This window comes from Gouania willdenowi, chromosome 2 (assembly GCF_900634775.1).
Source record: "Gouania willdenowi chromosome 2, fGouWil2.1, whole genome shotgun sequence".
Taxonomy (NCBI): domain Eukaryota; kingdom Metazoa; phylum Chordata; class Actinopteri; order Blenniiformes; family Gobiesocidae; genus Gouania; species Gouania willdenowi.
The window spans coordinates 380,856-395,923 of record NC_041045.1 but is presented as its reverse complement, the minus strand read 5'-3'; the positions used below and the strand labels follow the sequence as shown (position 1 = coordinate 395,923).

Sequence of the window (15,068 nt, the reverse complement as noted above, 5' to 3'; positions counted from 1 at the left end):
TAATATGGTGTGTTTAGAGGATAATATGGTGTGTTTAGAGGATAATATGGTGTGTTTAGAGGATACATCTGTGTTGGATTCATTGTGTTCTGTGAGCAGCATATTCACATTTTTTTGTTCATTATTTTACAAACCTGCAGAATTAATCAAATGTCAACCATGTCGATGTCAACAAATCAAAGTAAATGTTTATAAATGCTGATTAATTTCTGTATATTTATTGGTATTTGTTAGCTTTAAACATTATTTGAGCTGTTTGATAATCCACGATGTCTGTAATTAATTTTTTAAGTAATTTGAACTGAAGAAAAACAGACTTTTTGTAACCTCAGTACAGTATTGAAAGTATGGTGAGATGAGGGAATATTAAATAGTGTGGAGTGAGTTTACGTTTATTTAAAGATGCGTTAAAAATAAAACACATTATAAATTTAAAAAACAGGCAGAAGTGACAAGTAATAAAGTACAAATATTTTGTTATTGTACTTCAGTTGTTTTTTTCTGGTATCTGTACTTTACTTGAGTATTTTATTTGTCACTTTTTACATTAACTACTTACTTTTAAAAACAAATATCTGTACTTTCTACTACTTACATTTTAAAAATGAACTCGTTACTTTTAAAACATTCGAAGATGACGTAAAAAGATGCAAAATGTTGGTAGTTTGAGCTTTTTTTTCTGTTAGGCAGGTCCCTTAAATCTATGATTAACATTTTCAAGTTTTTAAAAATGTTATTTTTAATGAGTTATAAATTCTCCAGGTGTTCAAATGTAACAGATTTAATGTATTTTCATGCACGAGTATTCTACAAGTTCTTTAACAAATAAAAGATATGGAATTTGCTGGTTTAAAAACCCTGTCTTATTATTGAATGGACATTTGTTTTACTTTTTTACATGTTACATTTAGTAGCATCTACTTTTTTTACTTTTACACAAGTAAGGGAGCAACTTTAATACTTTCACTTTTACCAGAGTCGTTTTTAATTCAAGTATCTATACTTTTACTGAATGCTAGCTGAGCTAGCATAGCAGGTCTAAAAACGTCAACGTAGTTTCCTCTGGTGACGTCACTACGCAGGGTGGGGGCGCCATCTTCACTGTTGTTTTTCACAGAAGAAGAAGAAGACAGTCACGTGACTTAAGTCATGTGATAAACTAGCGCCGCAGTGCATCCTCCTTCCTATCTTTGTCATTAAACTGACTATGGCGTTCATTACAGCGAACTGGAGTCCACTGGGAGACACTTTCTACAGGTACGTGTGTGTGTGACGGGCGGACGTGACGTCATGGTTGAACTGGTGGCCGTTAGCTGTAAACAAACGCGTGTGTGTGCGTGTGTGTGTGTGTGTGTGTAGGAAGACGGAGCTCTATGAGATGTGTTGGACACTTAGAGATGGATTTAAAGACAGTCTGGTTGCTGCTGCTCCGTATGGAGGACCGATAGGTAGGTACACTGTCTCTTTAAATCAGGGATGGGCATCTGGGACCACAGCAGCAGGGGCGGGTCTAGGGGCACAGACTGGGGTTAGGTGGCCCACTACATTTCAAATAATAATAATAATAATAATAATAATGCATCAGTTTTATATACCACTTTCTCATAGACACTCTAAGTCGCTTTACAGAATTGAGGCATTATTCTTTCATTCCACACTTAGTGGTGGTAAACTACAATTGGAGCCACAAAACAAAAATAATAATAATCTGTAGCCACACAATAAAACATCTTATTCAGAATTATATCTTGATTTATTTGATAATTAGTCAACTGGCATTTTTGGAAAAATAAATCTACCAAACATTTGTTGATGGAACTTATTGTGTCATATTTTAGCTTTTTTTTTTTTTTTTAAATGAGACTTTTCTGTCACCACTAGTCAGACTTGCAAATGCAATGCATGGAGGCTCCTGACTGCTGGTCTGTTTATATTCTAGTTTCCAATGTCATCAGGCTGTTTTTACATTTTTTTCACGTACCCCTCATGGATATCTGAGTACCCCCGGAGGGGACCTGTACCCCACTTTGGGAACCTAGGCTCTAAATGAAATAATTATTTACAACATGGGCATTTCTCTTATAGAGGGTTTTCTGGGCACTAACCCGGATGGGCGGCCATATTGGAGGCACTCTGAGGTAAAAAATGCGATGGCGAAGCAACAAAACATGTGAAACATCTAAAAAATTAAAAATGCATGTGATATGTAGTTAATACTATAAAATAGTTTATCATGAATATTTTCCTAAAATAAAAAAACACAATATTTTAAGTTCAAATATGTAAAACTACGGCCACAAAAACAGCTGTGAGGAAAATGACCTGACCTGGTTAAAAATAGCAGAAAAACATCATTCACTTTAGCATGTAGCGTAAATTCCCTGTTTTTAGTATGACTGACTTTAAATAAATGTTAAATAAATGAAATAATGAATATGAAATTGTTTGCATTTAGTATGAAAATAATTGTAAATCCTCAACAGGTTTAATGAGTGAAATCTGAGATTTAGATTTTGATTTAATTTGTCTCTTGTAAATCTGGATGGGGTGGCCAATCAGATTTTAGGGTTGGCGTGTGTCACCCTGTTGGCCCCACCCATGCATAGCGGGGCCACAAAAATGTGATTGTATGATCTGAGGGCCACATTATCAACATTCATGTTAGTATTAAGAATAACGACCAATCTGAGCGTTAACACAGGAAAGAACAACAGGTTTAGTTTTTTGTGTATTTTTTTTTAGAGTTTTTAGTCATTTTGTGTGTTTTTGGAGCGATTTTGTGTATTTATCTGTTATTTTGTGTATTTATCTGTCATTTGGGAATTTCTGTGGGAATTTGTGTGTTTTGAGTCATTATGTGTTTTTTAATTTCTTGTTATATTTACATTTTGTTCTTTATAATTCTGTGCCTTTATTATTACAGTATTTTTACTGTCATTTTGTGTAATTGTTGTTGTTTTGTGTGTTTGATGTTATTTTGTGTGTATTATGAGTCTTTTTTTGTGTTGTTGTTGTTGCTTTGTGTACTTTTGTTCACCTTCTGTGCATTTTGCTGTTGTTTTGTGTGTTTTTGGAGTTATTTTGTGTATTATGTTGGGAATCATATGACTTCCAATTTCTTGATTTACAATTTTTGGGGGGCTGCACATAATTAGACCGAGGGCCGCAATGTGGCCCCCGGGCCACCAGTTGCTTATGTTCGCTATAAACTCTTTTCTTTCTTTTTTTTGTTGTATTAGGTTTTATTTAAAAATTAAGGATAAAAATTAAATTTAGGCTATATCTTTCATTAATAAATGTAGATATTCATAACTGGTTGTTTTAAATATTATATTATAACATAATGGCCAATCTAAACCAAATATTGGAAATGAGTCTTTTGAGTGACCTCTGGATATTTTTTTAATTTTCTCATTCGTTAATTGTCAATGTTGTGTATTGTGTGGTTTATTTTGTTAACATGGTTGTTATTGATTTATAAATGTTTAAAAACCAACACCTCTATGTTTGTGTCTCAGCTGTCCTCAGGGAGCCAATCAGACGTTCTCCCAGCTCTCGTCCTCAGTTGGACATTTTCTCAGCGTCTGGAGTTTCAATCGCTTCGTTAACAGTAAGTAGAGCTGCAACTAACGATTATTTTCATAATCGATTAACCGGTCAATAAATTAATAGATTAATCGATGAATCAGATTTTTTTTTAAAAACACAGTTAAATCTATAGATTACATTTAAACTCTGCTTAATAGGGATGTAACGATTCACTCAACTCCCGATACGATTCTCTCATGATTTATTTTACAAAATGGGACTGTAGACATATGATGACTGAAAAATATTCCTTTATTTTTTGGGGGAAAATACTGTAGTTTTCCTTTTATTTTTCATTGTCAAAAGAATCCCTTGATAAACTATTCAAAACAATGCAATTTAACTAGAAATTAATCTTGAATGAAATTAATAAGGAATAATACAAATGAAGAAGAAGCCTATTCATTTAAATTCTGGTTCTATAGTAAACAATGCAAAACTGCATAATGTTTTTTTTTCTTTTTAAAAGTGCAACTGAGAATGTATTTTGTGCCTTAACAATTGGACTTTAAAAAACAAAACAAAAAAAAAGTCATTTCACTGTATTTACATCAGATATTAGTTTGGACCAGCAGAGGGCGCTGGTAACCCAGTGGTCAGTTGACATGCAGTTATTCTAGCAGTGAAGAAGAGATGCTATGCTAGCAGACAGAGCTAATAGAAAAACATGACTTTTACAGATATTCACGTAATATTACAGATATTCTTTCGGTGCTAAAGGGGTAAGGAATGATTTATGAACATGTTTAAAAGTAGAAGGCGGCCAGAAAGAAAGTAGTAGCAGATTTCGCCCAGCGCCTCAGCATTTGGACAAGCGAAAGATAAATATATAGCGCCCTCTGCTGTTTAAATGATGTGAACTGTGATACCTATGAATCAGTTTTTAACTGCCTTACGATTAATCGTTACATCACTACTGCTTAATCTGATTAAACTGAAATAAGAGTGTCTCTCATGCACAAACACAATAACACTCGTGCGCGCACACAAACACATTTATTGGAACAAATTTAGATTGGAGACAGAAAGATGTGAAAAATGAAAACATTTTATGTGTGATTTGATGATGCACCCTAATACATGTCAGTATTAAATAAAATAACATGTTAGGGCTGTAAGTGATTGATTGTGATTGTGTGTGTGTGTGTGTGTCAGTGGAAAAGTGGTCCTGTGGTCCACTTAGGATGGACGGTCAATGATGAGCTGCTGTGTATCCAGGAGGACGGAACGGTTCTGATCTACGATCTGTTTGGAACCTTTAAGAGACACTTCAGTATGGGTCAGGTGAGTTAACCAGTTAGCACAGGCTAGCTAGCCCGCTAACTGACACGCTAACCTGGTTTGGTTGTTTTGTTTAAATTAACAAATTACACAGTTTTGCGTTAAATTACAATTGAAAATTTTCATAGAGTTTTTATGGCAGTTACAGTTCCAAAGTCAATTATCTGAACTCAATTACAATTTAATTATGATTACGACAGCCACAGGTTTTTAAAATTACAATTACACCATAATTGTAATTGATTGTCAATTACCTGATTACAATTATAAATGACCCCAACCCTGGTTGGAGTTTTTTATATTTTTCAATTACAATTATCCATGTTTAATTACAACTAAATTGTGATAATGGTGACCAGCATTTTGTCCCATTACAACTAACATTTTAAACATGTTGTTCTGGCTGAAATTTCAGATTTATTTTGGTTTTTAAGGTTAAGTGTACTTTTAGCAATAAAAGGATATAAAAGGATTTATTAAATATTGTCTCATGAATTCATTATCACACTTTTAGTTTAATAAATCTACGTGATCTAATCTGGTGTCATTTGGGTGTTACCTGTGACTTCCTGTGCAAACAGGAAGTGGTTCAGACTCACGTGTTGGAGGCCAAAGTCTTTCACTCTCCTTATGGGACAGGCATCGCCATAGTAACGGGCTCCTTCCGCTTCACTCTGACGACCAACATCGAGGATCTGAAGTTGCGGCGTTTACCGGAAGTCCCAGGTATCACGGTTTGAGTCAATTACATTTTTCAATTACAATTACATCCTCAATTATTTTCCCCTGAAAATCAATGACAATTACATTCTCAATTACTGAAGTTCGATTACAATTAATCACAATTAGTGAGTTTTTAATGAATAACTTAATAAAAGTGTGTTAGCTTTCTGTTAGCATCTCTAATGCTAACGGTCAGTCGAACACATGTAAAATACACTAATTAATATTATCTATCATCTAGTTTATTTCCTATCTATTTATTTTTTATTTTTTATTTTAATAACTATTAATTATTGATGAACTGTGACATCGTTCACCAGTTTTGCATTTAATTAAATTAATTTTTATAGATTTTCTGTATCAAATACAATTACAAAGTCAATTGTCTGAACTCAATTACAACAGCAACAGCATTTTTTAATTACGATTAGAATTACGTCGTCATTGCAATTATTTATCAGTTTCTCAATTACAATTATAATTGTAAATAAAAAAAACAATAGTAATTGACCCTGCCAGGTATTGTGTGTGTGTCTGTCTGTCTGTCTGTCTGTCTGTCTGTCTGTCTGTCTGTCTGTCTGTCTCAGGTCTCCAGGAGAAGCCGTCCTCCTGGCTCGTCCTCTCCCAGGACAGACAGACTAAAGTACTGCTGTCAGTTGGATCGGAGATGTTTGTCCTGGACAACACGTCCTGCACGGCAGTGGTGAGACAGACAGACAGACAGACAGACAGACAGGTGAGGGGCGTGTCCTGTCTGTTTCTCACCTGTCTCTCCTCTCAGGTTCCTCCAGGTCTCAGCCCTCAGACAGGAAGCATCATCCACATGTCTGTGTCCTTCAGCTATAAGTACCTGGCCTTGTTTACAGACACCGGACACCTGTGGACAGGCTCCGCCCACCTCCAGGTAACACGGGCTTTTCTGCCTGAGGAGGCGGGGCTAACCCAGTGTGTTTTTAGATGGTTCTGCTTTTTCATTGGTTCTTCTCACCCGTTGGCTGCAGGACAAACTGAGCGAGTTGGACACAAAACAGACGGTCACACCCAAACAGATGGTTTGGTAGGTACCAAGGGTTACCTGGTAATCAGGTTACCAGAGTACCTACTTTGTTCTCTCGACAAGGGTTGGGCTCAATTACATTTTTCAGTTACAATTATGTTTTCAATTACACCTGTTCAATTACCATTACAGTCACCACCCTTTTTTCCAAATTACAAATTACAATTATTTTATATCTTTTATATATTTTTAATTACATTTAATCACAATTACTGAGCCTGAAATAAATAACTAATAAAAGTTAACTTTCCTCTTGTGTTAGCTTTCTGTTAGCATCTCTAATGCTAACAGGTCCTAAATCAGCTGTAAAATACACTAAAAACTAATATCTATCATCTAATTTATTTCCTATCTATTGATTACCTTGTTAGGATTCATAATCAATGATAATATAGGTTTTAATATTTTTTTGTGTCAGTTTACTCATAGATTTTTATATATATGTGATGTTAAAATGTGTAAAAGTTTGATCTGAAACATATTTTAATCATTCTACATATGTGTAGAACTGTACATAGAACTGTAACATGTTTTGTGTTTAATTAAATACATTGTAATTGACTAATTTTATATAATTTCCATGCCAGATACAATTACAAAGTCAATTAAATTATGATGATGTGATATTTGTAATGAATAGTCTGGACTTGTGCAGGTGTCGTAGACCACAGAGTCAGCAGCCGTCTGTGGTGCTGATGTGGGACAGTCTCCTCCTGGTGGCTGGACTGAGTAATGACACCATCCAGTATCCTTTCAGGGCCTTTTTACTGGGCCCCAGGGGTGGAGCACCATGTTTTGGGCCCTGGGTACAGTTGGACCCCTATTGTAAGTTATGTACACTTTTTTATTGTCTCCTGCATCCTCACTATTAATCTAAAAGTGTTTAAAATGCATTTTCACACACACACACACACACACATATATATATATATATATATATATATCAAACTCCCCGTCCCACGCCCGGTTCCTGGTGTTTGTGCGTCCCTTCTTCCTTGACTCGTGCCCAGGTTTGCTCTGGATGAAAGCAGCGTGCTGGTGGGAGAAATGGACGGAGTTCGAATCGTGGGCGCGACCCGCCAGGAGCTTCTGCAGGAGGTTCCTCTGGTCTGTCAGGACATCTTCAAGATCGCCTCCATGGCTCCTGGAGCTCTGCTGCTGGAGGCTCACAGAGAGTACCAGGTACCAGGTCATAGCGCATGACAATAATCTGAGACGTCTCACTTTGTTCACTTTTCTGAGGAGTTCTTCACCTTAAACATGACCTTGAGCCAAGGTCAAGGTCACACATTGAAAAGGAAATGTTGTTCAATGGTTCCAGTGGCCAAGTTATAAGGAAAAAAGTATATATATATATATATATTTTTTTTTTTTTTGTTTGTTTTTTTTTTGTGACATCATAAACTTTGACCCCTACCAGTCTTTTTATTGGTAGGTCGTACAGTTTCAGTCCAACAAAATAAAATACTTCACTTGAGATGAACTTTTCATAAATGTAAGCATCAAACTTGTACAATAAATATTGGTAGAGATCTGGAACATTTTGTTTTTTGATACTCAATGCGACCTTGACCTTGACCTTGACATTTTTGCTCCAAAAAAGGTCAACTGCACATGGTTGACATTGTCCCTGTGAGATACATACGTGTTATTAGTGCTGCATTAATAATCTAGGAGGAGTTAAAGCACAAATACAAATATAGTGGCAATATTTAAATTAATAATGTTCTCTATCACAATATATACTTGTTATTATGTTAAGTATTCATATACTTACATATTATATGTTGTTGCTGATCTTCTTTCTTATACTGACTAACGATATATGTAATAAACCTCTTTTCATTGTTATTCTGACATATTCATCTTAAATGATATTCCCCTTCTCTTTATGATGCAGTAATAACACCTTTTATTTTTTTACCTGTGTGTTTTAGAAGTCCAGTCAGAAGGCTGATGAGTACCTGAGGGAAATCAAGGAGCAAAGCATGCTGGGAGAAGCGGTCCGTCAGTGTGTGGACGCAGCAGCTCATGAATACGATCCCAGCACTCAGAAGTCCCTGATGAGGGTGAGTGAGTCCGTTTGGTCCAGGGTTGGCCTCAATTACAGTTTTCAATTACAATTACGTCTTCATGTTCAATTACAATTCAGTTATGATTACAGTGACGAGCATTTTTTCCAATTACAATTATTATTTTATGTTCTCATTACTAAAGTTCATATTTAATTAATCTCAATGACTGAGCCTGAAATAAATAACCCCATAAAACATTTTTAATGCCTAATTATATCTATATATATCTATGAAAAAATATTCCATCATTTTTTTTCATTTTATTTGACTTGCCTCCAAAATTCTGGCATTTTTTTCACATTTTTTTCATTTTTCATGCTTTACTGAATTTTTAAAAGTTTAAAAGTTTTAAAGTTCTTATAATAGATTTTTCTCAGAAAAAATGTCCAAATATTTCCTTTTTACACCTTATCTAAAAAAAAATTCAAAAATATTTCTATTATTATGCCTTATACTATACTACACTATACTATACTACACTATATTATACTATACTATACCCTTACCTAAAAAAAACAATTACAATTATAATGAGTCCGTGTGGTTCGTGTGGACCGGAGCACGGTCCTGGTGTAACTGGCGTGTCGTCCACTAGGCGGCGTCCTTTGGAAAGTGTTTCCTCACAGACTTCAGTCCCGACTCCTTCGTGTCCGTCTGCAGAGAGCTGCGCGTACTCAACGCCTTACGGGACGCCGCCGTGGGCCAGCCAATCACACACGATCAGTATCCTTCAGGTGCATCATGGTACATGTAGTCCAACGCCTCTGCTCACGCCACGACGACGACTTCCTGAACTCAAACTCAGATACAAACAGTTGACGCTGCAGGTGCTGATTGACAGGTGAGTGTGTTTACATGCTCCGCCTTCATATGTGGCGCCTACAAAATCTGTTGAAGAGGATTTTTTTACTACGTAGTTTAAGATGTTTGACTCCTTTAGCGCTCGCAGCGTAATGTGTTTTTTCTCGTCCAGATTTGAAGTAGTTTAACTCTTCAGCCCCACCCACTTTTCTCCAAAAATCACATACATAACAAATAATATTTTTTCTAAGCTTCTACATGACATACATGTAACCATTAGTGGTTACAGAAGATGTGAAAGTTTGTTAATATATGGTAAATCAATGTTTTAAATACAGAAATCTGTAGTCTTTAAACTTTACATCAAATATAAAGCCAATTATCATTAATGAAGGCTATAAAAGCAGAAATAATTGAACTCATGTATGGACATTAACTGCAGCTAGTTTGATGATAATAATAAACTAAAGTGTGTAAGTGTAATAAGTCAGTCAAATTGATTCCAATCATTATTAGTCGTATGTTTGACCACTAGATGTTGCAATTTGAAATAAACACATTTGATGTATTTTTATTCAGGATTCTGTGGTGACGTGTGTGATGCTAGTTTTCCTTCTACTCTTTGATGGCTGAAGAGGTTCAAACTCAAATGTTTCTGGGTTATTCAGATTAAACAGAGAGTTTAAACAACCCGTGTTCGCCTGGGAGATTTAAAAAAAAAACACAGAAACAACAGAAAATCCTCCCTACGGTGCTGAAAACTGAACCCTGCTGATGTTTCCTGTGTGTGTTCCTCAGGTTGGTGTACAGACAGTTTTATCCTCTGGCTATTGAGATCTGTCACTACCTGAAGATCCCAGATTTTCTCGGAGTCAGTCGTGTTCTCAAACACTGGGCGTCCTGTAAGGTCGGAGCTTTTCTTACCTGTCCTTCTACTCTGTTCGTCTCACCCGTCTGTCTAACCCGTCTGTGTGTGGGCGTGTCCAGGTGCAGCAGAAGGACCTATCGGATGAGGCCATTGCCCGAGCGGTCTGCGGCAAAGTGGGCGACTCACCGGGAGTTTCGTACTCGCACATCGCAGCCAAAGCCTTCGAATGTGGACGAACCGAGCTCGCCATCAAAGTGAGAACCTTGGAGCACCGCAGTGTAGGAGGCGGTCCTCTGGACAGGGTTAACGTGTGTGTGTGCGTGTGTGTGTGTGTGTGTAGCTGCTGGACTCTGAGCCTCGCTCTGGGGATCAGGTTCCTTTGCTGCTGAGGATGAAGAGGAGTCAGTTGGCTTTAAGTAAAGCTGTGGAGAGCGGAGACACTGACCTCGGTAGGTTTAGCCACGCCCCTTTCACAGCTGATGACTACCTGTAAAGTCTCCTGTTTTGCCTGAGAAACTCCCGTATTTTATTCCTCTTTCCCGCCATCGTCTTATATTTGTATTATCCTGTATTATAATGTAATAAATTAAAACATTCTTCTGCCGTTCTAAACTGAACTCTGTCACTAGCCTCGTGAGAACTCTCACCTGCAGTGGCCTGGGTAGATGTTAGATTAGATTAGATTAGATCAGATCAGATTAGATTAGATTAGATTAGTGCTGACATCAGCAACAAACCCAGAAACAACAGAACAGAGATGATGAATGAAGACGTTCTGGTGTAAATACATTATAAAATATAACAGAGAGTTTATCTTCATAAAGACCATCAGGATGTGACACAGTTACACGTTCTGTTAGATTAATAACTGATATTATAACGTCTACCACAGCAGAAGGAACCACGTAAGTCACCATGAAAAATCATCCAATCACAAGCTCCACAAATATACACTGTTTATAAAGTGTTAAATAATGTAAAGTCTGTAATAAATGTGTCTAATAAGTCATTAGTGAATACCAGAGAACCACATGAGTGAGTATGAGAAATTATAATAAAATATATAATAAAATAAAATGTTAATGTCTAACTTAGACAAGCAACGTGAAATTAACAGTAAATATGTGTTGACTTGTATATAAACTGTGTGTGTGTGTGTGTGTGTGTGTGTGTGTGTGTGTGTGTGTGTGTGTGTGTGTGTGTGTGTGTGTCAGTCTACACTGTGGTGAGTTACCTGAAGAACGAGATGAATCGAGGTGATTTCTTCATGACTCTGAGGAACCAACCCGTGGCTCTCAGCTTGTACAGACAGGTACCTTCATCACCTCACCACCATCGTCTTCATCAGACTGAGCACTGACCACACCCCCATCCCCATGTCTGTCTGTAGTTCTGTAAGTTGCAGGAACCAGACACGCTGAAGGACCTCTACAATCAGGACGATGACCACCAGGAGCTAGCTAACTTCTACGTCACAGCTAGCTACAAAGAGCAGGTGAAGATGGGACTGGAAACATGTCCAATACATTCAACAATAGGGATTAGAGCTGGGCAATATCCCTGAAAACTGTATCACGATATGTGTTTTATAATTATTGATTTACCACATAACGTCCACACACACACGCCAGGAACAAACTTCTCTTACATTTTTATTTATTGTTTAAAAAAAATAGATATTTTTGTTCAACTTTGATTTGTTTACACACGTTACCCATGTTGTTACCATGTTGTCATGTGTGCAGCGGTTGGAGACACGCGTGTCACTGCTGCAAAGCGCCGTGGACGAGTTCAACAAAGCCAGGAACGACTTTTGTGCAAAGGTACGTCTGCACCTATCGGCTGCGTCCGTCCCAGCTGGCCCCGCCCCTCTCTCACCTGTCAATCATCCCTCAGGCCACAGAGGACGAGATGAAGCTGCTTCGATTCCAGAGGAAGCTGGACGAGGAGAAAGGGGCGGGGCTTCAGGGCCTGTCTTTGCAGGTGAGCGCTAACGGTAAACTTGAGCGTAATCCGAGCAGTAAACAGGATGTGATGTCATCAGGCCACCGCTGAGGTGCTGCTGTCGTTGGGACTCCACAAACAGGCGGAGCAGCTCTACAGAGACTTCAGGATACCTGACAAAAGGTAAGCTGTGATGTCACACCTGCTGCTGCTCTGCCATTGGCTGTTGGCTCACCTGTGTTTGTTCAGGTATTGGTGGCTGAAGCTCACGTCATTGGCTGACAAGGGGGATTGGGAGGAGCTAGATAAGTTTTCAAAAAGCAAGAAGTCTCCGATTGGCTATCTGGTAAGAAGCCCCGCCCCTTTGGTGTTGCTGTATAGTCATAGGCTGCGTCTAAATATTCCCTCCTATCTCCTTTCCCATCTCCTTTCCTATCCACTGAAAGTGTTTAAGTGGCGGCCATGATAAGGAGCGTTCCAATTCTCTCTGAGCTAAGGAAAGGAGGCTCAATACTTCCTTTATAACCTCCTTTAGCCTAGGAAACACTGATACATCCTTTACCAAAGGAGACCACATAATGATGATAACATTTAAAGGGACACACACACCTGAGTGTTCACTGAAACTCACAATGACTGAAAAGGGAAGTAGATCATGTAAATTATCAATGGAATATTATGAACAACTTTAAATAAAATAAAACCCATATCATATGATATGTTAGACATATTATTGATTATAACTGACATAAAAATAGGTCAGAGACATTTTTATCCACATTATGTTTAATTCAACATATTTAATTCACTAGGAATGCTTTGTGTGTTTCTACATGTGTATGTCTACAGCGTTATGTAGACCTATATCTGTGATTAATGGAACTATTTCATAAAATTCTACTTATTCTGTATTAATATTAATTAGTGAGTGTGATCAACCATTCTCTATGTGACGTTCTTTAGTTTACCTTTAGTTCCTCGTAGCCATGGTAACCTCTTTTCCTTTGATCTACATTCAAACCTGTGATTTATGACATTATATCAGTGTTAGAGGATCAGGGGAAAGTGGTAGAAATTTTTGTCCATTTTAGGAACCATTTCACTAATCTTCACGACCTGAAAACAAACTGTATAGCCTTTTTTGAACTCCTTTAGGAAGTCTCCTAACTCCTTTCCTTAAGGAAAAGTGGATAGGAAAGGAGATAGCTATTAGGACACATGGTGTGTGTGTGTGTGTGTGTGTGTGACTGTGTATTTATTTTTTATGTGCAGCCATTTGTTGAGGTTTGCATGAAGCACAACAACAAGTACGAAGCAAAGAAATACGTTTCCAGGGTTACGCCTGAGCAGAAAGTCAAAGCTCACCTGGCTGTTGGGTAAGACTGTGACATCATCAGTGACATCATCACGACTGTGGCGTCCTCACCGTGACTTGGCCTTCGCTCTCTCTCTCTCTCCTCAGAGACGTTCACGGAGCGGCCGACGTTGCCATCGAGCGCAGACTAGACGCTGAGATCTCAGCGGTTCTTTCTAGAGTGTCGTCCTCCGACCGTCCAATCATTGAACGCCTACAGCGAGCGGCAGCTGCCAAAAAGTGATCCCTGTGTTCCCTGTGTGTGTACCCCATCATCTGGACACATCTGCCATAAAGTCATCCTGCTGATGAAAGAAAATGTTCACTTTGTTTTTAAATAAACTCTAAAAAATAAACTCTTCCATCGTTATATTTGTGTAACACTGTATTTAATAACAGTTCTAATGCTTTATTTAGTGATTTTCTCCTTTAAACAAAGCTCAGGCATTGGTTGTTGTTGATAATCATGTTGTCTGAGCTCTACTGCTCATGTCTGTTGGAACAGATCAGTGATTGATTGATTAATTCATATCAGCTGACACGTGCTCAGACAAACAAACATGATTTGTTCTTCCAGCGTCACACACACACACACACACACACACACACACACACAGTGAGTAAAATATGTTTTATTCTCAGTTTGATTAATTTTAATAGAAATGTTGCTTTTATGAGCTGGTTAACGTGTATGTGTGACGTCATTTTGAGAACCAGGGCCGTAGCTACACATTTTGGGCCCAATTATAAATATAATTGTATTTGAGTTCCGATAATTGACTTTGTAATTGTAATTGCCATGAAAATTCTTTAAAAATTGTCAATTATAATTTTGTTTTATTTAATTTGACTTTTTGGAGAAACAAAAATAATTGTAATTAAAAAAATGCTGTTAGCTGTAATTGTGATTACATTTTAATTGAAAACATAAATGTAATTGACCCTACTGTAAGTTATGTACACTTTATTATGTGTAAACTATTCTAGTGTTCTTCTATTTATCATCAGAGGTTCTCAACCTTTTTTGGGTCGTGACCCCATTTTGAATATCACAGATGTTTTTAGTTTGTTTATTAAAGTGTTACTAATACAGAATAACCACCTTAGGTATTTTTATACTGCTAGGTTTATGTGTGAGAAAGATTAAGTATCGGATACAGTTATGTGATATTTATTGTGTGTATTTGAAAAAACAATAATTTAAAAAAATACAATTTACATTTTTTACCAATTACCAGACATTTTAGGTGACCCCATTTTGTTTCCAGGTGACCCCAAATGGTGTCCTGACCTCAAGGTTGAAACTACTAGAACTACTAGCATGATTGGGGTCAATTACATTCTTCAGTCACAATTACATTTTGAATTACCCATGTT

At 37.2% G+C, this 15,068-nt stretch overlaps 1 protein-coding gene across 1 annotated transcript; it reads left to right on the top strand.

Moving 5' to 3' along the window:
• The first annotated feature begins 1,120 nt into the window (after positions 1–1,120).
• vps16 (VPS16 core subunit of CORVET and HOPS complexes) lies at positions 1,121–14,035 on the top strand. Its single transcript, XM_028466068.1, has 24 exons — positions 1,121–1,257; positions 1,360–1,448; positions 3,519–3,610; positions 4,744–4,872; positions 5,451–5,595; positions 6,180–6,295; positions 6,374–6,496; positions 6,594–6,649; positions 7,305–7,394; positions 7,660–7,831; positions 8,587–8,718; positions 9,320–9,447; positions 9,530–9,565; positions 10,324–10,432; positions 10,513–10,647; positions 10,734–10,842; positions 11,608–11,705; positions 11,784–11,888; positions 12,139–12,216; positions 12,290–12,376; positions 12,438–12,520; positions 12,587–12,683; positions 13,610–13,713; positions 13,800–14,035. The coding sequence occupies exons 1-24, from the start codon at positions 1,208–1,210 to the stop codon at positions 13,933–13,935; spliced, it is 2,499 nt and encodes an 832-aa protein (XP_028321869.1). The 5' UTR covers positions 1,121–1,207; the 3' UTR covers positions 13,936–14,035.
• Positions 14,036–15,068: the final 1,033 nt, after the last annotated feature.